The 24,206-nt window shown below is 46.6% G+C and overlaps 1 protein-coding gene and 1 long non-coding RNA gene across 2 annotated transcripts in view; one reads left to right on the top strand and one right to left on the bottom strand.

Annotated features, from left to right (window-relative positions):
- LOC144497627 (butyrophilin subfamily 3 member A1-like) overlaps nucleotides 1-24,206 on the top strand; it is a 101,923-nt gene that overhangs the window by 36,066 nt on the left and 41,651 nt on the right. Inside the window, exon 8 of the mRNA XM_078219068.1 lies at nucleotides 16,088-16,198. Within this exon, the coding sequence (XP_078075194.1) occupies nucleotides 16,088-16,198 (111 nt within the window). The remainder of the gene's footprint in view (nucleotides 1-16,087; nucleotides 16,199-24,206) is intronic.
- On the bottom strand, nucleotides 10-16,011 carry LOC144496766 (uncharacterized). The gene is made up of 4 exons (XR_013498424.1): nucleotides 15,967-16,011; nucleotides 6,280-6,323; nucleotides 4,227-4,243; nucleotides 10-242 (listed from the first exon to the last, which is right to left on the bottom strand). It is a non-coding gene; the product is annotated as an uncharacterized LOC144496766 (long non-coding RNA).

The raw sequence follows: 24,206 nt of genomic DNA, 5'->3' as shown, positions 1-24,206 counted from the left end.
TCAGGAGTACTGCTTAAATGCAAATGACTCATGGGTTAACCCTTGTTATTCCTCCCTCAAGGGTCCTTCAGTACGTGTCTTTCCCACAGCTACTGGAATGTAGATTGGGTAAAGGTGAGACACTGGTTTGAAGGGTAGGATCCTTTCATGGCGCTCGGTGCATCTACGGTGCTGTACTCAGGGACAGGAGCATTATAGTTGTGTGACACAGTTGTCCCCAGTCTGCTGCCAGAAGATGTTTCCTAGGAGTGAAGAAAAAAGATGCAACCACAAAAAATCAACAGGAAGTGACTTATTTGGAACTTGTAATTCGCTTATTTAAGGAAATAACTTAGGTTGGTATCATGTACTCTGTGAATCCCAAAAGCCTTTCCCAGCCATCGGAGCACTTTTGAAGTGTCATCATTTCGGACACGTGGCAGCCAGGTTTCGCACAGCATGATCCCACCCACAAACTGCACCATGTTAACCGTGAATTTGGACATTGCCGGGCTGTGGAAGAGACAGAATGGCTTAAAACATAGAACATAGAACAGTACAGCACAGAACAGGCCCTTCGGCCCACGATGTTGTGCCGAGCTTTATCTGAAACCAAGATCAAGCTATCCCACTCCCTATCATCCTGGTGTGCTCCATGTGCCTATCCAATAACCGCTTAAATGTTCCTAAAGTGTCTGACTCCACTATCACTGCAGGCAGTCCATTCCACACCCCAACCACTCTCTGAGTAAAGAACCTACCTCGGACATCCTTCCTATATCTCCCACCATGAACCCTATAGTTATGCCCCCTTGTAATAGCTCCATCCACCCGAGGAAATAATCTTTGAACGTTCACTCTATCTATCCCTTTCATCATTTTATAAACCTCTATTAAATCTCCCCTCAGCCTCCTCCGCTCCAGAGAGAACAGCCATGGCTTCTGCTGACTTTGTATGGATTGCAGTGTAACATTAGAATGGGGGGGCTTGGCACCAGAACGGAGCTTGAACAGGAAATGGCCAGTTGAACCCAGTCTATGGCAATGGTGGCACAGGGATAACACTGCAGCACCAGTAATCCAGGGGACCAGACGAATGCTCCAGAGACATGAGTTCAAATCCCATCAACAAGGTGGGAAATTTTTATTAATCGATCTGGACTCCAGAAGCACAGTAATGTGGTCAAAACCCACTTGCAATTTCTAATGTATTTTAGGGAAGGAAATCTGCCATCCTTACTCATTCTGGCCTCCACATGACCAGAGCCACAGCACGATGGTTAACTCTCTAATGCTTCTGAAATGGCCAAGTGAGCCCGTCAGTTTCATCAAATCATCCCAGTAACTCAAAGAGCCCGAGCAAAGCTGAAGCCAATGGGAATCAGGATCACTCTTTACAATGTAGAAGGAGGCCATTCGGCCCATCATGTCTGCACCGGCTCTCGGAAAGAACATTCTACCCAGACCCACTCCCCTGCCTTATCCCCGTAAGCTTGCACGTTCTTTCTTTTCCGATAGCAATCCATTTCCTTTCCAAAAATAACAATCGTACCTGTCTCCACCCTCCTCTCAGGAAATTTGTTCCAGCCTCCAACTGAGTGAATCACTCAGTGAATCTCGCATTACTACTACCCATTTCACCCTTTGTTATGAATCTGTGACCTCTAGTTCACGATGTAACTTTGAGTGGGAACATTTTCTCACTATTTATCCTCTCCATATCTCTCAGGATCTTGAATACCTCAAGCAAGTCTCCTCTCAGCCTTCGTTTTTCCAGGAAAACCATCCCAACCTCTCCAAAATATCATCACAGCTGCAGTTTTTTTCTACTGGAAGCATTCTTGTGAATCTCCTCTTTACTCTCCCCAATTCCTTCACATCCTTCCTCAAGTAAAGCGCCCAGAACTGGATGCAGTTCTCCAGATGAGGCCTGACTAGCGTATTGTACAAGTATGCTATGACTGACTCTTGGATTCAGTGCCCCCGTTAATCAAACCCAGGATGCCACATGCTTTATTAACTGCACTCTCAAAATGTCCTGGCACCTTCAATGACTTATGTACATAGACACCAAGGTCCCTTTGGTCCAGCACCTTCTTTAGAATTTCTCTCTTTATTTTACACTGTCTCTCCACACTCTTCTGAATCATCTCACACTTCGCTGCATTGAACTTCATCTGCCACTTCTCTGCCCAATCTACCGACAGGTCCATGTCCGTTTGCAGTTTAAGACCATGACGATGTTTCCCATCTACACATCATCTAAAAATTTCAAACAGGGGAAATGCTTCACTGGTTGGAGACATGTCGAGCACAAAGGAATATTTTTGTGGTTGTTGACCAATTAACTCAGGGCATCGTCACATGCATCCCTCGTGGTCATGCCCTCGGCCCAACCATCTTCAGCCCCCTATCAATGGGCATCCCTCCATCAGTTGGGATGTTCACTGATGATTGTACGGTGTTCAGTCCCATTTAAAACTCCTCAGTTACTGAAACATTCGGTGTCACACGCAGCAAGACCTGGACACCATTCAGCCGAGGACTACCTAATGGCAAATAACGTTTGTGCCACACATGTGCCAGGCAATGATCATCCCCCACAAGAAATAATATAACTATCACCCCTTGATATTCAACAACACTGCCAACACCGAGTTCCTCACTATCAACATCCTAGGGGGACAGGAGGTTATCATCAATCAAAAAGTTTAAAAGAGCAGCCATATAGAATCACTACAGTGCAGAAGGAGGCCGTTCGGCCCATCGAGTCTGCACCAAGCACAACCCACCCAGGCCCCACTCCCACAACCCCACACATTCACCCTGTTAATCCCCCTGACACGATGATCAATTTAGCATGGCCAATCAACCTTACCCGCACATCTTTGGACTGTGGAAGGAAACAGGAACTCCCGGAGGAAACCCACACAGACACGGGGAGAACCTGTAAGCACACACGGACAGTGGCCCGAGACCGGAATTGAACCTGGGTGCTTGGCGCTGTGAGGCAGTAGTGCTAACCACTGTGCCGCCCATTTAAACATAATGGCTATGAGAGCAAGCCAGAGGCTGGGAAATCTGCAGAACATAACTCACCTGACTTCACAGAGCCTGTCTACAAGGCACAAGTCAGGAGTGTGATGGAATACTCCCCACTTACCTGGATGGGTGCAGCTCCAACAACACTCAAGAAGCTCGACACCATCCAGGACAAAGCAGTTAACCTGATCGGCACCCCATCCCCCAATCTTCAACATTCAATCCCTCCACCAACACGCAGTGGCAGCTGTGTGTGCCATCTACAAGATGCACTGCAGCAACTCACCAAGGCTCCTTCAACAGCAATTCCAAACTTATGATTTCTATCACCTAGAAGATCAAAGGCAGCAAATGCATGGGGGCACCACCACCCGCAAGTTCCCCTGCAAGCCACACAGCATCCTAAATTGGTATGATATTGCCATTCTTACACTGCCACTGAGTCAATATCATGGAACTCCCTGCACGATGACACAATGGGGGTTCACACTGCCGCCTCACAGCGTCAGGGACCCAAGTTCAATTCCGACCCCGAGTCGCTGTCTGTGTGGAGTTTGCATGTTCTCCCCGTGTCTGCGTGGGTTTTCTCCCAGAGTCCAAAGATGTGCAGCTTAGGTTGATTGGCCATGCCAAGTCAGGGGGACCAGCAGGGCAAATGCATGGAGTTACAGGGATAGGGCCTGGGTGGGATTGTTGTCAGTGCAGGCTTGATGGGCTGAATGGCCTCCTTCTGCACTGTCGGGATTCTATGATTCCCTCGGCAACGGTCCACTGGATGTACTAAGATGGTCTGCAATATTTCAACAAGGAAGCTCACCACCACATTCCCAAGGGAAATTTAGTTTGGGGAATAAATTCTGGCCTCGTCAGCGATGCTTACAATTAGGGATGTTTTTTACACAGAGGGTGGTGGGGGCCTGGAATGCGCTGCCAAGTAGGGTGGTGGAGGCAGACACGCTGGCATCGTTTAAGACTTACCTGGATCGTCACATGAGCAGTCTGGGAATGGAGGGATACAAACGAATGGTCTAGTTGGACTAATGAGCGGCACAGGCTTGGAGGGCCGAAGGGCCTGTTTCCTGTGCTGTACTGTTCTTTGTTCTTTTTATAACTATAAACATAACACCCATTTTGAAGCTAATTGGATTGGGGAAGTATGTCCAATTTTCATGTGTATAATGAAATTAGAATAGAAATGATCTTACCTGAAGGTCAATTATCTCTGTAATATGAACATACAATGTTACACAGTTACATAAAGCAGACATGGTATCATTGCTCTCAATCAACAGATCTTACTTTCTCCCCCTCAAACCCTCCCTTCATTCTGGTCGTAGACATACTGACATTGGCTTGGTACACTGCTTGGCGCGCATGCCAGGTTGCAATATTCGTACAAGTAGGCATTACTCATATATAGCAGGAGAGTTAGAATTTCCCCATCAGCAATGCTCTCACAATGGCCACGCACCTATTAAGAATCACCAACCTGTAAGTTTTCAAAGTCAGGAACGATACCCGGAATATAGTAACAGGATGAGGTTATTTAGCCCCTCGATCCTGTTCCACTATTCAGTTGCTTCTTCATCAGGTGACCTGATGAAGGAGCAGCGCTCCGAAAGTTCATGATTCCAAATAAACCTGTTGGACTTTAACCTGGTGTTGTGAGACTTCTTCCTGTGCCCACCCCAATCCAACGCCGGCATCTCCATCTCATGGCTCCATTGGATCATGCCTGTTCTTTATCGGAAGCCTACCTATCCACATGGATTCCACAATGATATCCTGGCCCATGGAAAGTTTCTCAATCTTAGTTTTGAATGTTTAATAAGCCCCAGTAGCTGATTGAGGGGGAAAGGGTTCCAGGTTTCTATTACTCTCTATGTGATAATGTAATTCTAAACCTCTCAAAGCATCTTAAAGTGTCGCCATGGCAACACATGTAGGAAACATGGCGGCCAATTCGCACTCAGCAAGTTCCCAAAAACAGCACCGTGATAGATCAGAAAGATCTGATATTGATTGCGGGATAACCACTGACCAGGACACTGTGCAGAAGTACTCTGTTGCTCCAGTCCCATGTCGTCCCTTTAAGGACAATGCAAATCATTACATCCAATGTTGTGATTTGTGGTGACTGTCCCTTTAAGGGCATCACATCACATGGGATTTTCTTAATGCTGAGTAGTCAGACTGTTTGACATCCCACCTGCGAGACAGCATTGTAAGGCAGCTCAGCATTGAAGGAATGTCAGCCTCGATTTTGTCTGCTCATAAGCTGGAAAGGGACATAAACCCACAACCTTCTGAGTCAAGAGGCGACTGGTACTAAATGGACCCTAGTTCATTTTGTTTCCATAGAGTCGCGATTACTCTCACCAATTTTTACAGATGCACCGTAGAAAGCATCCTTTCCAATTGTATCACAGCTTGGAATGGCTCCTGCTCTGACCAAGACCACAAAAAACTACAAAGAGTTGTGAACGTAGCCCAGTCCATCACTCAAACCAGCCTCCCATCCATTAACCCCGTCTACACTTCTCACTTATTATGCGGGAAAGCAGCCAGCATAATCACCCCATACTCTCTTCCACATTCTTCCGTCAGGAAAAAGATACAAGATCATGTAACAACTGACTCAAGAATAGCTTCTTCCCTGCTGCCATCAGATTTACAATTTAAAGTTTATTTATTAGTGTCACAAGTAGGCTTACATTAGCACTGCATGAAGTTACTGTGAAAATCCCATAGTCGCCACACTCTGACGCCTTTTTGGGTACACTGAGGGAGAATTTAGCATGGCCTATGCGCCTAACTAGCACGTCTTTCAGACTGTGGGAGGAAACTGGAGCATCCGGAGGAAATCCCACACAGACACGGGGAGAAGGTGCGTGACCCAAGCCGGGAATCGAACCCGGGACCCTGGCGCGGTGAGGCAGCAGTGCTAACGTTTGAATGGACCTATTATATATTAAGTAAAAATCCCAATAATAAATCAAATCAAAAGCTGTGCACACAGCAAGCAGGATGGAGGTTCTTCTTGAAGGTGAGGTGATCGCTCCATGCACGGTCCTGGTTATTGATTGCAAGGCCAATGTCCCTTAATTACTGACAACTCTTTCTAGAATCGATACTTAATCGCCACTTAATCGCCGTTATGCATCGCGGCAGGAAAAGAAAATCAGCCCGAAAAGGCGCCATGTTTGACTTTGAACTGCGCTATTGTCTAAAATGAAGGAATGTGCAATGAAGAATTACCGTATACATAGTCCGACCTTCTGGCCAGTGTGACCGTCTGTGCTCTGCAAGATAAGAACAAGTTAAATGTAATGCCAGATTCCACATTGCTAAATTGTAAATGCTAATGTATCCATGAATGACAATGAATTATTCTGTTACATACCTTTTAAGCCTTGAGATAACTAAAGTAAAAGGAAAGGGTTTAAGATTGGAGGTGTTTTTTTTTAGTATCTTTGCCAATAACAGCTATTAATGTTTGTAGAATTACATGTATGAATAAAAGGCGCAATTTCTGTATTCATTGCCAAGTTTGCCACAGATATGTAATTACAGGCCGGCATTAATTGTTCGAACAATTAACAGAAATGCTTTCTTTTATCCATTCATGGGATGTGGTTGGGCCAACATTTATTGCCCATCCCCAGTTGAGTCAACCATATATGGATCTGGAGTCACATGTAGGCCAGACCAGTTAAGACTGGTAGCACAGTGGTTAGCACTGTCTGTGTGGAGTTTGCACATTCTCCTCGTGTCTGTGTGGGTTTCCTCCGGGTGCTCCGGTTTCCTCCCACAGTCCAAAGATGTGCGGGTTAGGTTGATTGGCCATGCTAAAAATTGCCCGTTAGTGTCCTGAGATGCGTAGGTTAGAGGGATTAGCGGGTAAATATGTAGGGATATGGGGGTAGGGCCTGGGTGGGATTGTGGTCGGTGCAGACTCGATGGGCCAAATGGCCTCTTTCTGTACTGTAGGGTTTCTATGAATCTATTCTATTCATCTGTGTGTGGGGAGGTCAGCTCGTGCTGCGAGGGGAGGGGCACAAAATGAAGCATCAGAGAAGACACAGTAACAGAGAGGACTGAGAAAGGAAAATATCATTAGAATAAAGAAGTGTAGAGTCGTGAATGATGAAAAACAGTCTAAGATGAATTTGGAGTGTTTGCGCGTTCATCTACAGCTAAATATGATTTTGATTTGATTTGATGTGATTTGATTTATTATTGTCACGTATCAGCATACTGTGAAAAGTATTTATTGCACGCTATACAGACAAAACATACCGTTCATTGGGAAGGAAACAAGAGAGTGCAGAATGTAGTGTTACAGTCATAGCTAGGGTGTAGAGAAAGATCAACTTAATGCAGGGTAAGTCCATTCAAAAGTCTGACAGCAGCAGGGAAAAAAGCTGTTCTTGAGTCAGTTGGTGTGTGACCTCAGACTTTTGTATCTTTTTCCCAACGGAAGAAGGTGGAAGAGAGAATGTCCGGGGTGCGTCCTTAATTATGCTGGCTGCTTTTCCGAGGCAGCGGGAAGTGTAGACAGAGTCAATGGATGGGAGGCTGGTTTGGGCGATGGATTGGGCTACATTCACGACCTTTTGTAGTTTCTTGCGGTCTTGGTCAGAGCAGGAGCCATACCAAGCTGTGATACAACCAGAAAGAATGCTTTCTATGGTGCATCTGTAAAAGTTGGCGAGAGTCGGAGCGGACATGCCAAATTTCCTTAGTCTTCTGAGAAAGTAGAATCTGAGAAAGATGTGAGAGATGCAGGCATAAGTCGCCACTTGAGATGATCCTTTTTCGGATAATCAATTAAACCAAATTAAGGGACCAAATAAAAGAGTTAAAGGGATACTGCATCAGAGAAGAGATGTCACATGAGAGAATGATAAACGGCATTGCCAGAAACTTTAACAAGGTCAGGAATGGGAACGTAACCTGGCTACGTGGCATTCAGGAGAAAGGGGGAAGGAGAAGTTGTTTGTGGCAGTATTGCTCTCAAAATTAGTGCTGTTAGTAATGGAGAGGGATAATATACCGAGGAATCAAAGACAGAATCTATCTGGCTGAAATGAAGGAGCAGCAGGGGCACTGGGTGCAAGCTACGGACAGCTGAATAGTGCAAAGGAGATGGCAGTGAAGGAGGAAATTTTCCAGAAAACCATATTTGTATCATCAAACATATTTACATATTGGACTAATTGGCACCACTCATAACGGGCCAACAATGCAGAGGGGCACCCCCGGATGGATATTCGATCGGGTCCCCCCCTGCACAGCTGAGAGACTCACGAACTTCAGAAACTACGGAAGATCCCTAATCTGCCTAGCAACAGCGCGCAGCTGCATTTTAAACTGGCCAAGGACGATCAAGATCCCTATGAAACGAGACATAGAGTGGGTTATCAAAACCAAGCTATCACTGAAATATTACCAATTCGGCCAAGGCAGACATAAAAATCTGATAAACTAAGAGATAAGGATAAAAGGTTAAGAATGAAATACTCCAGACACCCAACAGGACAGGATGACATTAACACTCAATCTCACAAGCAGGAAACACAGACACGGAACAATAGGATCAATTCAAATAAGAGGACACATCGAGATGATAATGGGAAACGCATTTAGACACCGGGGCAGGACCAAGTAATCCCATTAACACGAACACACACCATACAAATGCTAATCGATGAAACTTCCTAGGGACTTTTGAAACTGACAGACCACTTTATACATTGTGTAAAAAAGCATAATCAAATGTTCCCGCGTGAATTTGGATCCCTATAAAGATCCAGAGCTGATGTGATTTAATTGAGATCAACGTGGCCAAGCCACTGTTTCTGAGCTGGCTACGGGGGTCTCCCTGGGATCCCAGTAATTGTACAATAAAGACACGCTTTGAACCTTGATTTGCGACTCAACTTCTATTCTGCACTGGTAAGGGATATTTCCCTACAACAAAATGGCGCAGTCAGCAGGATTTGATATCTGACTTCTGACTGATGGCCACAGTTTGAAAGTCGGGATCAAATTTAAACGAATCTGATACAAATCCAGAGCAGTCAAAGGCGAGTGCAGGTCTCCGTTCAAAGTGAGGTACCTTTAAGGGTTAGGGTTTGTCTGTTTTAAGTATTGTTGTCTTGTAGAACTGTATAATCTTGCCTAAGTTTTTAAATTGAAACAGAAGTCCGCACTAAAGAGGTACAGGTCAGAACGACCGCGTGGAAGAAGGTAAGTAACTTTTAACTTTAATAGGAGTAAAGGACCAGAGGTAAAGATAACAGGTTTTGGGCTATTTGATAACAGGAATTAAGACTAATATAAAGATAAGTACCGCATGCAGAACTAATTGGTGTAACTAACCCAGGATTGTAAATGAAACCGCTGTCTGTGCCAAGGCAATAGGACAAGGGAGTGCTTGACTCAAGGTGCCCTACCCTAAACTGGACGTTAAGAGGAGAAATCTCCCACGCTAAGGTTGGGTTTTGAAGCGGGCGCTAAGAGGCACAGGCACTCAGGGTGCAAGGCACGGACAGTGTAAATCGGGTAACAACACTGACTCTGAAGGGACGAACAACCTCAGAGTCGATACAGTTACTAACTATAACAGGGGCTTTGATAACAGAATACATGTGTGTAAGTGTTGAGGAAAAGGGGACCCGATCCATCCTGACCAAGAGACACGACGACGGAGGATCCATTAGGGACCCGGGCGGAGTTTGATAACCTTGTTCGTCTGTAGGGAACACCACAGCCCATAGCAGGATACCCGGTTTTGGGGTAACGGATCAACCCTGCTAGTGGGGGTGGTGGCCGAGCGGGAGGCGTTGTACTTAGAGGGGCTGGGAACAGGGGCGGACAAACCCACTAAACAACCAGCACACATCCCAATAAGACAACACAAAATAGTCCAAGCGTGAGGTGTCAGGAATAGTTGGGGGAGCCCAGGGGAAAGAGACCCACTGGAACCTCACTACGAGGCCCTACAGCAATACAGACGGTGCTGGGGCAGTATCAGTGACAGGAGATAAGGGAGAGAGTTGAGGCACTTTTACTGTAGCAGCCAGCATACGGGGGTTGCAGGACTGCTAGACAGAAAAATGGCAGACCACGTTGTTAAGGGAGAAACTGCAGTAGCTCTCATTTTGAAGTATCTATTAGCCAGAGAAGCGATTGTTGCAAAGATGAAACGGAACGGGTGGAACGCATCACAAACTTTAGAAGATCAAAGAAAGTGGGTAGACGGAGTTAAACGGGACAAAACAAAAGTAATGGGAGTAATATTAGTGACCCAGTTAGCTGGACTAATTGAGGAAGTAAATGCCTCAATGGAGGAGAGACACAAAGAGACAGAACAAATTAAAGTAAAACAGGAGAGAGTGAGGGAATTAGAACACAGAAGACACACTGCGGAGATAACGCAGAGATCAGAGGAAACGGACCCTCGGCGCCCATACGAGTCAGTGCAGAAACATACAGCCACTCCAGCATCAGAAGAAAACGTAGAAAATTATAATCTAGCGCCAGTCACAAGAGGAGGGACGTTAGCACAACCAAAGGCAACCTATAAGCCTTTTACGCCAGGGGAAAGGCAGCAGATGGATAGGAGAGATCTTAGTTTTTGTATTTCAGTGTGTTTGTGAGATCTGGTAGCTTGTCGAATGTAGGTGGTTGTTGTTGTAATTAGATTGAGAGCAGGGAGCTCTTTGTTCCTGTGGAATGTTTGCTACAGGCAGTGGGTGCAGTGTATTGCACCTTGGTTTAGCCTCAGGGGGCTGGGAGAGTGTTAAAACTGTTAAAGATTAAAGTGATAGGATTTCTTGAATTTACTTTTGCTTTGAGTTAATTACAGTTTGGAAGAAAGAAGAATAAAAGCGATTGTCTTAATCAATGTTCTGTATTCTCTTTGAATGTTTTACACTCATCCCAGTCTGAAATGATAAGTTTGAATGAAAAAGGATGTACTGTGGAATGACTTTTGGAAGCTTCCATGTGTGTGTGTGTGTGTTTAAACAAAGTGGTTGCGTGGATGCTTTGTTGTTGTTTGTTTTAATGTTAAGAAAGGATTTAAACCTTGGAAGGAAGCATGTGCTCTTTCCTTTGTCTTGAAGTAGAAATTATAAGAGTTAGTTGAGGAGTTAAGAGAAGAAAATAAGTTATTTTGTGGAAAGGTAGAAAAGCAGGAACAAAAGACTGAGGTCTATGAATTAGTTTAAAGTGTATCAAGTCAGTGAAATACAGTATTAATCGCAGAATATCGCGATTTGCGAACGTCAGATAGTTTAGTATTCTGAACTAGTTAAAATTATGTACTGCCGTCGGAATTTCATGAGCCATCAAGGTTCAAGGTTTGCCAAATATAAAAGCACTGCAAAGCTTAAAACCTAGCCAGTTAAGAAACCAAAATGTTCCTAATCAAATAACTGGTATGTATTGTACCTGCTTTGATTTTGATTCGGCGCCTGTTACTTTTCCTAGAGTGCGGGGGTTTCGATCTGGAGCTCAGTTTAAAAAAAAGAAACGGCTTAAATTAAAAGGGTTTGGATATCACGGGTACGATGTGTAAAGTGGTATGATACAACTGCCGCTTGATTATTTTTATTATACAGTATAGCACTGCCATATAGACACAAGAATAACATCAAATCCTGAAAAGCCTTAACCAACTTTGTATGATATATTCATATACTATATTGGGCATTGATAAAGACATAATTATTTTGTGAAGTACTGTGGTGTAGCGCTTGCACGCAAACAAATGATCAAATTAGAGATAGTGTAAGAGTACTCATATAAAGATCGGAACTGTATGGCATGTGATTTTAATGGGGAAAGCGATGTCTTTTGATAAGACTACATACAAATGAATGGATGTATCCGACAATACATCCGAGACCTTAGCACCCAATTGAAGGGGATGCGCCGGTCCGTAATTTCTAATCAGGCACAGGTCGACGCAGAGGGGGACTCAGAAATATTACCAGAAGTCCCAAAAGCCGGGAGCCGGGTATTAACAAAAGTGCTTCCTGCAAAACCAGGATTTGCCCCAAGATGGCACGGACCTTACGAGGTCATTGTTAGCGGAGATACCTGTGCCTGTATAGATATAAGGGGACAGGGGGTCTGGAAACACTGGACCCAATTAAAACTATATGAGGACAAATGAACTAAAAAATACCGTTTTGCTCATTCAACTTCCACAGGAACCAGGACCAGATCTACTATCAAGACGTCGGAACCAACTACTTTTAATTTGATTGCCTGTTTATTTTCTGTATATACTGTAATTGTAAAATACTGTTGGAAAAAAAAAGAGCGATATGGGAACAGGGACATATCTGATAATAACCCTGACCATTGTAAATACACTCCAACATATGGGGGTTAGGGGAGCAGAACCACCAATCATGGAAGGAAACCTATTCCTGAAAACACACATCCAGATCTATGGGAATAGGACCGCTTGTTACCCCTCAGCGCGATCAGTAAACTCCCTATTCATCGCAACACCAGGGTGGCTCCCACAAGAGTTATTCACTATTGACACATCGGGGGCACCCTGCAAAGAACATATTGGGTACTTTAAGCAAGGGATACAAGGAAGGTGTGTAGAGCTCACTGAGCCGGGAATTCTAAGGGGGACGGGACCCCAACCGGAGGAGACACTTGGGAACTACCCACAATGTTTTAAGGGAGAGGGATGGGGGTGCGTGCATGCCTTTGTCCCTAAAAAATGATTCGTGCGCTGAGGCACATTGTGCTCTCCAGGAGTGCCGGGTCCGGGAAGGACACTTCACTTGTGACTGCAAGCAACAAAAATGCATTGCAGTCACCGCGGGTAGGCAGCTTATGTGTGGCAAGTGCAACGGCACCCACGTAAGCTCAGCCTCAGGGACATATCCATTTGATTCTCACCAAGAGGTACAATCAAGTGGACAGTCCAGGGGGAGGGAAGGTTCCACAAGATGGGGCCATGCGGTCAAACGACCCCGGGGTAATGCATGTTATCGGGTTAAAGACGGGTACGTGTTTTATTTAAAAATGTATATATGACGGCCACAGACAGGCCTCCAAGGTTCTTTTCCGTAGGGACAATCAGACCTCTCACGGTTCCATGCCCAAGCGAAGGGCATGTCCAGAAACGCATAGTGACCAGGGCCATCAGCGCAGAATTTTGCTCCGACTGGCAGGCCCCTGTCACACTAGGGTCTTCTTTAGGATATGGATTTCTGGGGACACTATCCCTGGGAGGCGCCGCAGGGGTGATCAGTGCCAGTAATAGGAACTTCTTCATATGTGGACTGACCATTTTAGGAAACAACACCCTACAAGCATTAGGCGCAATTGACCAAGAACTCGCAGAACTCAGACTATACACACAACAAACGAGATATGCGGTGGACTATCAGCTAGCCAGACAAGGGGGGGTATGCACCATCATCAAGGAAAAATGCATCACATACGTACACGACGAGACACTAAACATAACAGCAGCCATGTCCGGGATACAAAAGCAATTGGATAACTTTAAACAGGGGTTAACAGGGACTGATGGGTGGTTAGGATGGCTGTTTAACACAGTTTGGGGAGCATATATTATGAAGGGATTAATCCTAGTAGTAGCCATCCTGTTCACACTCTGCCTTGGCCTAACCTGTATTAAAGTGATATGTGCAAATATTACATCAAGAATGCTACCCACTGCCAGTATCCAGATGCAAGAACTTAACAACGACACAGAAGAAGAGGAACAACGGCAAGGACAACAGCTGTACAAATCACTGTTCCTCTGAAGGTCGTCCATGGGGGGCGAGCCATGAACGGCACCCCCTGGACGAGAGGAGGGACTGAAGGAGGAAATTTTCCAGAAAACCATATTTGTATCATCAAACATATTTACATATTGGACTAATTGGCACCACTCATAACGGGCCAACAATGCAGAGGGGCACCCCCGGATGGATATTCGATCGGGTCCCCCCCTGCACAGCTGAGAGACTCACGAATTTCAGAAACTACGGAAGATCCCTAATCTGCCTAGCAACAGCGCGCAGCTGCATTTTAAACTGGCCAAGGACGATCAAGATCCCTATGAAACGAGACATAGAGTGGGTTATCAAAACCAAGCTATCACTGAAATATTACCAATTCGGCCAAGGCAGACATAAAAATCTGATAAACTAAGAGATAAGGATAAAAGGTTAAGAATGAAATACTCCAGACACCCAACAGGACAGGATGACATTAACACTCAATCTCACAAGCAGGAAACACAGACACGGAACAATAGGATCAATTCAAATAAGAGGACACATAGAGATGATAATGGGAAACGCATTTAGACACCGGGGCAGGACCAAGTAATCCCATTAACACGAACACACACCATACAAATGCTAATCGATGAAACTTCCTAGGGACTTTTGAAAGCTTGTGTGGCTTTTGCTACCAAATAAACCTGTTGGACTTTAACCTGGTGTTGTTAAACTTCTTACTGTGTTTACCCCAGTCCAACGCCGGCATCTCCACATCATGACTTTTGAAACTGACAGACCACTTTATACATTGTGTAAAAAAGCATAATCAAATGTTCCCGCGCGAATTTGGATCCCTATAAAGATCCAGAGCTGATGTGATTTAATTGAGATCAACGTGGCCAAGCCACTGTTTCTGAGCTGGCTACGGGGGTCTCCCTGGGATCCCAGTAATTGTACAATAAAGACACGCTTTGAACCTTGATTTGCGACTCAACTTCTATTCTGCACTGGTAAGGGATATTTCCCTACAACAGCAGCCTAAATCTACAGACACTGCAGAAAAATACAAGAGTGACGATAATGAAAGACTTCAAATATAGATTACAATCCTAGGATGGTTAGGGCACAGACAGAGGGTGTTTGACCCATCATCCATGCCGACCCTTTGCAAAATCTATCCGTCTGGTATCACTCCCCTGCCTTTTCCGCTTAGGCCTGCAGTTGTTCCCTCTTCAGCTAATGATTCTATTCTCGACCTGGATTGAATCTCCCCCCACTCGCCACCCCTCCCCCCCGGCCAATCATTCCAAATCAGAAACACTGGTCCATAATGTTATGCTATGTCATTACAAGTGCTCACTAAATGCTTCTCAAATGTTGTGAGGGTTCTCACCTCACCCACCCTTTTTCAGGCAGTGAGTTCCAGATTCCCACCACCCTTTGACAAAGGGCCACCCGGACTCAAAACGTCAGCTCTTTTCTCTCTTTACAGATATTGCTGAGAGATGCCAGCATTTTCTCTTTTGGTCCTACACCCTCTAAATCTCCTGCCCCTTACCTTTAATCTATGCCCCCTCGTTATTGACCCCAATATTAAGGGGAAAGGTTTCTTCCGAGCCATCCTATCCATGTCCCTCATAATCTTGTACACCTCAGTCAGGTCCCCCCTAAGCATTCTCTGCTCCAAGGAAAACAACCCCAGCCTCTTTTCATAGCTGAAACCCTCCAGCCCAGGCAGCATCCTGGTGAATCTCCTCTGCACCCTCTCCAGTTCAATCACACCATTCCTATAGTGTGGTGACTCGAACTGCACACAGTACTCCAGCTATGGCTTAAGGAGTGTTTTATACAGCTCCATATAACCTCCCAACTTCTTTATTCAATGCCTCGGCTAATAAAAGGGGGGGGGGGGGTGGGGGGTAGTTCAGGAAAACTCGGGACATGACTGATACAGGTTCCATTTTAAGGCATAAAATACCAGTTCGGACCAGTACTAGTCATGTACCAGTTTTAATGCGCTTTATTTAGGGTGGACAGCGAGGTTCGATCAAAACGCACTAAAGAGCTGGCAGAGGAGCGATGGGCTGAATGGCCACGTTCCGTGACTACAGCCGAGCACGAGTTTTACATAAAATAACAATACAACAAAAAGCAGGAATGCAATCACCCCGCAGGAAACACAAAATGAGAGGAGATTGGAACCATTTTGTGGCTTCTGTCTAAAAATCGACCAAACATGTTTCCGCCTCCGGGGCGGATATTTCAAAGTGAAAGCAAGAAAGGTTAAGGCTGGGTTTTCTTCCTGCTTTGTCCGGCCTGTTACCCCTCCATTCTCCAGCTCAAACAAACCCGCAGGTTGAAGGAGAGAGAGGGAGGAAAGGTGTTTGATGCAGCAGCAGGTAAGTGAGTGAATGAGTGTTACCTGGGACAGGAACTGGTTACAGTGGGACATTGCAGCGGCCCCGGGTGGGGGACACTGCAGCGGCCCCGGGTGGGGACATTGCAGCGGCCCCGGGTGGGGACATTGCAGCGGCCCCGGGTGGGGGACATTGCAGCGGCCCCGGGTGGGGGACACTGCCGCGGCCCCGGGTGGGGACATTGCAGCGGCCCCGGGTGGGGGACACTGCAGCGGCCCCGGGTGGGGACATTGCAGCGGCCCCGGGTGGGGTCCGCAGCCTCCGTGTTCAGAGACGGGGTGAAGGGCGGGTTTCTCCACTTCAATAATTGTGTGTGTGGAAAAACAAGTGCAGATCAGAGGTTCTGCGGCTCAGAAACATCTCTGGAACACTCCCCACCAGACCCCTGTCCAGGGGTCACATCCCTGAAACTGACACACTCCAGTCTGTATTTAAACCTTCCCACCACACGCTCCATCCAGATAGGTTTCTGGGTGGGGTTTAACAGAGGGGTGAGATTCCCTGGTCCCGATTCCAAAGGGGGAAAACAACAAATATCTGCATTTGTACAGCACCTGTAACCCGGTGAAGTGTTTGAAGTGCTGCCGATCTGCTCGCAACAAACTCCCCCAGTAACCGTAGCCCGATTATCTGACCTATTATCGCTCAGGGAATAAAGCTTAACCCCGGACACTGGGGAGAACACAGTCACACCCCACACCGAAGCACCCGGTATTATAGCGAGAGAGAGCCCCAGCACCCGGTATTATAGAGAGAGAGAGGCACCAGCACCCAGTATTATAGAGAGAGGGCCCCAGCACCCAGTATTATAGAGAGAGAGGCCCAGCACCCAGTATTATAGAGAGAGAGGCCCAGCACCCAGTATTATAGAGAGAGAGGCCCAGCACCCAGTATTATAGAGAGAGAGAGGCCCAGCACCCAGTATTATAGAGAGAGAGAGGCCCCAGCACCCAGTATTATAGAGAGAGAGGCCCAGCACCCAGTATTATAGAGAGAGAGAGGCCCCAGCACCCAGTATTATAGAGAGAGAGGCCCAGCACCCAGTATTATAGAGAGAGAGGGCCCCAGCACCCAGTATTATAGAGAGAGAGAGGCCCCAGCACCCAGTATTATAGAGAGAGAGGCCCAGCACCCAGTATTATAGAGAGAGAGGGCCCCAGCACCCAGTATTATAGAGAGAGGCCCCAGCACCCAGTATTATAGAGAGAGGCCCAGCACCCAGTATTATAGAGAGAGAGGCCCAGCACCCAGTATTATAGAGAGAGGCCCAGCACCCAGTATTATAGAGAGAGAGGCCCAGCACCCAGTATTATAGAGAGAGGCCCAGCACCCAGTATTATAGAGAGAGAGGCCCAGCACCCAGTATTATAGAGAGAGAGGCCCCAGCACCCAGTATTATAGAGAGAGAGGCCCCAGCACCCAGTATTATAGAGAGAGGGCCCCAGCACCCAGTATTATAGAGAGAGAGAGGCCCCAGCACCCAGTATTATAGAGAGAGGGCCCCAGCACCCAGTATTATAGAGAGAGAGGCCCCAGCACCCAGTATTATAGAGAGAGGGCCCCAGCACCCAGTATTATAGAGAGAGGGCCCCAGCACCCAGTATTATAGAGAGAGGGCCCCAGCACCCAGTATTATAGAGAGAGGGCCCCAGCACCCAGTATTATAGAGAGAGAGAGGCCCCAGCACCCAGTATTATAGAGAGAGGGCCCCAGCACCCAGTATTATAGAGAGAGGGCCCCAGCACCCAGTATTATAGAGAGAGGGCCCCAGTATTATAGAGAGAGGGCCCCAGCACCCAGTATTATAGAGAGAGGGCCCCAGCACCCAGTATTATAGAGAGAGGGCCCCAGTATTATAGAGAGAGGGCCCCAGCACCCAGTATTATAGAGAGAGGGCCCCAGCACCCAGTATTATAGAGAGAGGGCCCCAGCACCCAGTATTATAGAGAGAGGGCCCCAGCACCCAGTATTATAGAGAGAGGGCCCCAGCACCCAGTATTATAGAGAGAGTCTTTGGTGAGTGGGGAGTTCAAAGCAGCGGGGGTCAGTACGCTTGTTCACAGTCGAGTGGGTCTCCTCACCCCAAGTTCATGCTCATCTTCCCACTTTCAGCCCATTTTGGACAGTGGCCGAGAGGGGCAGGAATTCCTGGGATGTGTCCTGGAAATGTTTCCATCGCAATCTGTTTCTAGTCTAATGAGAAAAGAGATATTGGTGGACAAGGTTCGTAGGAATGAGGTGGGATAAGTGGATCAAGTGTCGAAGGACAGAGAAAATTATAGCACAGGAACTGGCGCTTGGGCCCTTCAAGCCTGCACCGACCATGCTGCCCGACTGAACTAAAACCCCCTACTCTTCCGTGGGCAACATCCCTCTATTCCCATCCTATTCATGTATTTATCAAGACACCCCTTAAAAGTCACTATCGTATCTGCTTGCACTACCTCCCCTGGCAGCGAGTTCCAGGCACCCACCACCCTCTGTGTAAAAAAACTTGCCTCGTACATCTCCTTTAAATCTTGCCCCTCGCACCTTAAACCTATGCCCTCTAGTAATTGACTCTTCCACCCTGGAAAAAGCTTCTGACTATCCACTCTGTCCGTGCCTCTCATAACATTGTAGACTTCTATCAGGTCGCCCCTCAACCTCCATCATTCCAATGAGAACAAACCAAGTTTCTCCAACCTCTCCTCATAGCTATTGCCCTCCAAACCAGGCAACATCCTGGTAAATCTTTTCTGTACCCTCTCCAAAGCCTCCGCATCCTTCTGGTAGTGTGGCGACCAGAATTGAACACTGTATTCCAAGTGCGGCCTAACTAAGGTTCTATAAAGCTGCAACATGACTTGCCAATTTTTAAACTCAATGCCCTGGCCGATGAAGGCATGCCATATGCCTTCTTGACTACCTTCTCCACCTGCATTGGCACTTTCAGTGACCTGTGTACCTGTACACCCAGATCCCTCTGCCTATCAATACTCTTAAGGGTTCTGCCATTTACTGTATAATTCTTATCTTTATTTGACCTTCCAAAATGCATTACCTCACGTTTGTCCAGATTAAACACCATCTGCCATCTCTCCGCCCAAGTCTCCAACCGATCTATATCCTGCTGTAACCTCTGATGGTCCTCATCGCTATCTGCAAATCCACGAACCTTTGTGTCATCCGCAAACTTATTAATCAAACCAGTTACATTTTCCTCCAAATCATTTATGTATATTACAAACAGCAAAGGTCCCAGCACTGATCCCTGAGGAACACCACTTGTCACAGCCCTCCATTCAGAAACACACCCTTCCACTGCTACCCTCTATCTTCCATGACCGAGCCAGTGTATCCATCTTGCCATTGGGGGAATGTTTAGGGAACAATGACCATTGCGTTGTAAGGTTTAGGTTTGCTGTGGCGGGGACAAGTAACAATGCAGAGCAAGAATAATTAACTGGGAGAAAGCGAACTTCAATTGGGATAGGAATGGGTGTGGAGCCCCTGAAATTGGAGCCATAGGTTGGTAAGAAGAACGTGAACAATTGGCCATGTCCAAAGAAAGCCAAGTCCAGGCACAGTCAAGGTATAGATCCCAGAAAGGGAAAGGTAAGGAGAGCAAATCCAGAGCTCCTTGGATGAAAGAAGAAGTAGAAATTCAGATAAAGAGGGAAAAGTGTGCTTATGACAGGTTTCAGGTCGAAAATATAATTGAGAACCAAGGGGAATACAGAGAGGAGGTGAAAAAGCACATTGGAGAAATGAGGGGGAGTATGAGTAGAGGCTGGTAGTTAGAATCATAGTGTGGGATTTTCCCATCCCACCAGCCATGGGAATCGGAGCAGGCGGATCATGGAAAGGTCCGTTGATCTCTGGTGGAATTTTTCAGTCTTGGGGTGAACGAGGCTGGAAAATCCCGCCTATAAATCGGAATTTAACTATCCTGCCTGCCATGGGAGTGAGAGTGGGCGACGGGCGGACAATGGAAAGGTCAATTGACCTCAGATGGAATTTTCCAGTCTTGGGGCGAGCGAGGCTGGAAAATCCCACCCATCGGCTGGAATTTAACTGCCCCGCCCACCAAGGGAATCGGAGTGGGTGAGGGGCGGACCGGGAAAAAGTCCGTCGACCTCGGGCGGGATTTTACAGTTTTGGGACGAGCGAGTCCTTAAATCCCTGCCCATGGAGTCTCCACAGTGCAGAAGGAGGTCATCCAGCCCATGCACCAACTCTCCGACAGAGCATCTTACTGAGGCCCACTCCCCGCCCTATCTCTGTAACCCCACACATTTACCCAGCTAATCTCCCTTAACCTACACGCTTGAGGACAATTTAGAATGGCCAATCCCCCTAATCTACACATCCTGGGACACGATAGGGCAAGTTAGCATGGCCAATCCATCTAACCTACACATCTTTGGACTTTCAAAAATGGCTTTGCATTTTTAATGGCCCATAAGTGCCTTTAATTTGAAACATAATGGATGAATTATATCACTTTATTATGGATACCAACTCTAAATCAGAAATGAAATGAAAAATTAACCGTGTGCACTTTTTAAAAAGTATCTGAGTATGTTCCTATCTTAATCTAAAGCAATTGTAATGTTTTGAATTTACCCCTTCCCAACTGCTTAGAACAAAGAACAAGGAGGTGCCAGTTTTATCCAACATTATGGACCAAATGAAAACACAGCATGTTCAATGGGTTTACTGTATAGGAATGGTTTCAAAATGAATATAACTAAAGTTTAAAGTTTATTTTTTGTCACAAGTAGACTTGCATTAACACTGCAATGAAGTTACTGTGAAAATCTCCTAGTTGCCACACTCCAGAGCGTGTTCTAAATGATGGACTACACCACAGGGTTCTAAAAGAGATAGCTGAGGAAATTGTGGAGACATTGGTGGTGATCTTTCAGGAATCACTGGAGTCAGGGAGGGGACGATGTGGAGATGCCGGCGTTGGACTGGGGTGAACACAGTAAGAAGTCTCACAGCACCAGGTTAAAGTCCAACAGGTTTATTTGGTAGCAAACACCATAAGCTTTCGGAGCGCTGCTCCTTCGTCAGATGGAGTGGAAATGTAACAGGGGACTGGAAAGTAGCTAATGTGACATCACTGTTTAAGAAGGGAGGGAGGCAGCAGACGGGAAATTATTGGCTGGTTAGTCTGACTTCAGTCATTGGCAAGATTTTAGAGTCCATTATTAAAGATGAGATCGTGGAATACTTGGAAGTGCATGATAAAGTAGGACTGAGTCAGCACGGCTTTGTCAAGGGGAAGTCATGTCTGACAAATCTGTTAGAGTTCTTTGAGGAGGTAACAAGGAAGTTAGATAAAGGAGAACCAGTGGACGTGATTTATTTAGATTTCCAGAAGGCATTTGACAAGGTGCCGCATAGGAGACTGTTAAATAAGTTAAGAGCCCATGGTGCTACGGGTAAGAACTTGGCATGGATAGAGGATTGGTTGACTGGCAGAAGACAGAGAGTGGGGATAAAGGGGTCTTTCTCAGGATGGCAGCCGGTGACTAGTGGTGTGCCTCAGGGGTCAGTGCTGGGACCACAACTTTTCACAATACACATTAACGATTTGGAAGGAGGAACTGAAGGCGCTGTTGCTAAGTTTGCAGATGATACAAAGATATGCAGAGGGACAGGTAGTATTGTGGAAGCGTGGCCAGGCAGTGAGGGGGGGGGCTGCAGAAGGACTTGGACAGGTGCGGAGAGTGGGCAAAGAAGTGGCAGATGGAATACAAGGTGGAAAAGTGTGAGGTTATGCACTTTGGAAGGAGGAATGGAGGCACAGACTATTTTCTAATTGGGAATTGCTTAGGAAATCAGAAGCACAAAGGGACTTGGGAGTCATTGTTCAAGATTCTCTTAAGGTTAATGTGCAGGTTCAGTCGGCAGTTAGGAAGGCAAATGCAATGTTAGCATTCATGTCAAGAGGGCTAGAATACAAGAGCAGGGATGTACTTCTGGGACTGTATAAGTTTCTGGTCAGACCCCATTTGGAATATTGTGAGCAGTTTTGGGCCCCGTATCTAAGGAAGGATGTGCTGGCCTTGGAAAGGGTCCAGAGGAGGTTCACAAGAATGATCCCTGGAATGAAGAGCTTGTCGTATGAGGAACGGTTGAGGATTCTGGGTCTGTACTCGTTAGAGTTTGGAAGGATGAGGGGGAATCTTATTGAAACTTACAGGATACTGCGAGGCCTGGAAAGAGTGGACGTGGAGAGAATGTTTCCACGAGGAGGAAAAACTAGAACCAGAGAGCACAACCTCAGGCTAAAGGGACGATTCTTTAAAACAGAGATGAGGAGGAATTTCTTCAGCCAGAGAGTGGTGAATCTGTGGAACTCTTTGCCGCAGAAGGCTGTGGAGGCCAGGTCATTGAGTGTCTTTAAGACAGAGATAGATAGATTCTTGATTAATAAGGGGATCAGGGGTTATGGGGAAAAGGAAGGAGAATGGGGATGAGAAAAGTATCAGCCGTGATTGAATGGCGCAGCAGACTTGATGGGCCGAGTGGCCTAATCCTGCTCCTATGTCTTATGGTCTTATGGTCGGGTAGACTGAATCGGAGCGGGCAAGGGTCCAACAACGGAAATCTCCATTGACGTCGGGCAGGAATTTCCGGTCTCGCCCAAGCAAGGCTGTAAAATCCCACCCATAGAGTGAGAGGTTCTGAGATGAGGAGAAACGATTTCTCTCGGAGAGTTGTGAACCTGTGGAACTCACTGCCCCAGAGTGCAGTGGAGACAGACTCAATCAACAGATTCAGGAACGAGACAGATATGTTTCAGCTGTAAAGCTGGATAAAGGGTGATGAGAAACAGGCAGGAAATCAGTCATGAACATATAGAATGGTGGAGCAGGATTAAAGGGCTGATTTTCCTACTCCCAATTCCTATGTTCCTATGAGACCCGCTTCAGTGGAGAGTGACAGTTGGTGTCTCAGTGAGGGAGTGCTGCTCGGGCTGCAGTGGAGAGTGACAGTTGGTGTCTCAGTGAGGGAGTGCTGCTCGGGCTGCAGTAGAGTGTGACAGTTGGTGTCTCACTGTGGGAGTGCTGCTCGGGCTGCAGTAGAGTAATTAATTTATTTAATTATTTTTCAGTTCAATTAGTGAAAAAAATCGGAGGTTTTTTTTTTCTAAACAGGAAATAGGCCCAGCAGCAGCCTGGGAAGATTTTGGAGGGTTTAAAAGTAGGGCGCACCTTTGAGCGGGCAGCGTCGTTAGCGGGCAGTGGAGTGAGCAGGGGACAGAGTGAGAGCTAAAAGGGCTTTGGCTCACAGGGCTTCGGCGAGGAAGGTTGTTTGTTTGTTTTTCTTCGGTTACACCCCCTTTTTGTTTTATCCCCAAAACTAAAAAGGACATGGCTGGTATGAGTGGGAGGCCAGTATACTGCATTCGGTGTGGGATGTGGGAGTTCCTGGAGACAACTTGCCTCCCGGAAGTCCATATCTGTGCCAGATGTGTGGAACTGCATCTCCTGAAGGATCGTGTAAGGGAGCTGGAGCTGAGGCTCGATGAACTCAGTTTAGTTAGGGAAAATGAGAGAGTCATAGATAAAAGTTATAGTCAGGTAGTGACACCAGGGTCTCGGAAGGAAGACACGTGGGTCACGGTTAGGAGGGGTAATAGTCAGAAGGGTGATGTGCCAGAAAGCACCCCAGTGGCAGTCTCCCATAAGAGAAAGGGATGGGCAACAGATGGGAGAAGGGAAGGGAGTGAGCAGTCTGTGGAGGGATCCCCTGTGGTTGTCCCCCTCCACAATAGGTATATTGTTTTGGATTCTGTGGAGGGGGATGACCCTCCAGGGGTAAGCCACGAGGACCAGATCGCCTCCACGGGGACAGGCTCAGGGGTCCGGAAGGGAAAGAAGGGGTTTAGGAGAGCGATAGTTGTGGGGGACGCAATAGTTAGAGACACGGACAGGCGCTTCTGTGGGACTGAACGAGAATCCAGGATGGTAGTCTGCCTCCCTGGTGCCGG

This window comes from Mustelus asterias, chromosome 8, assembly GCF_964213995.1.
Source record: "Mustelus asterias chromosome 8, sMusAst1.hap1.1, whole genome shotgun sequence".
Lineage (NCBI taxonomy): Eukaryota > Metazoa > Chordata > Chondrichthyes > Carcharhiniformes > Triakidae > Mustelus > Mustelus asterias.
Note: the sequence above shows the minus strand (reverse complement) of the source record. Positions and strands in the feature narration are given on the sequence as shown.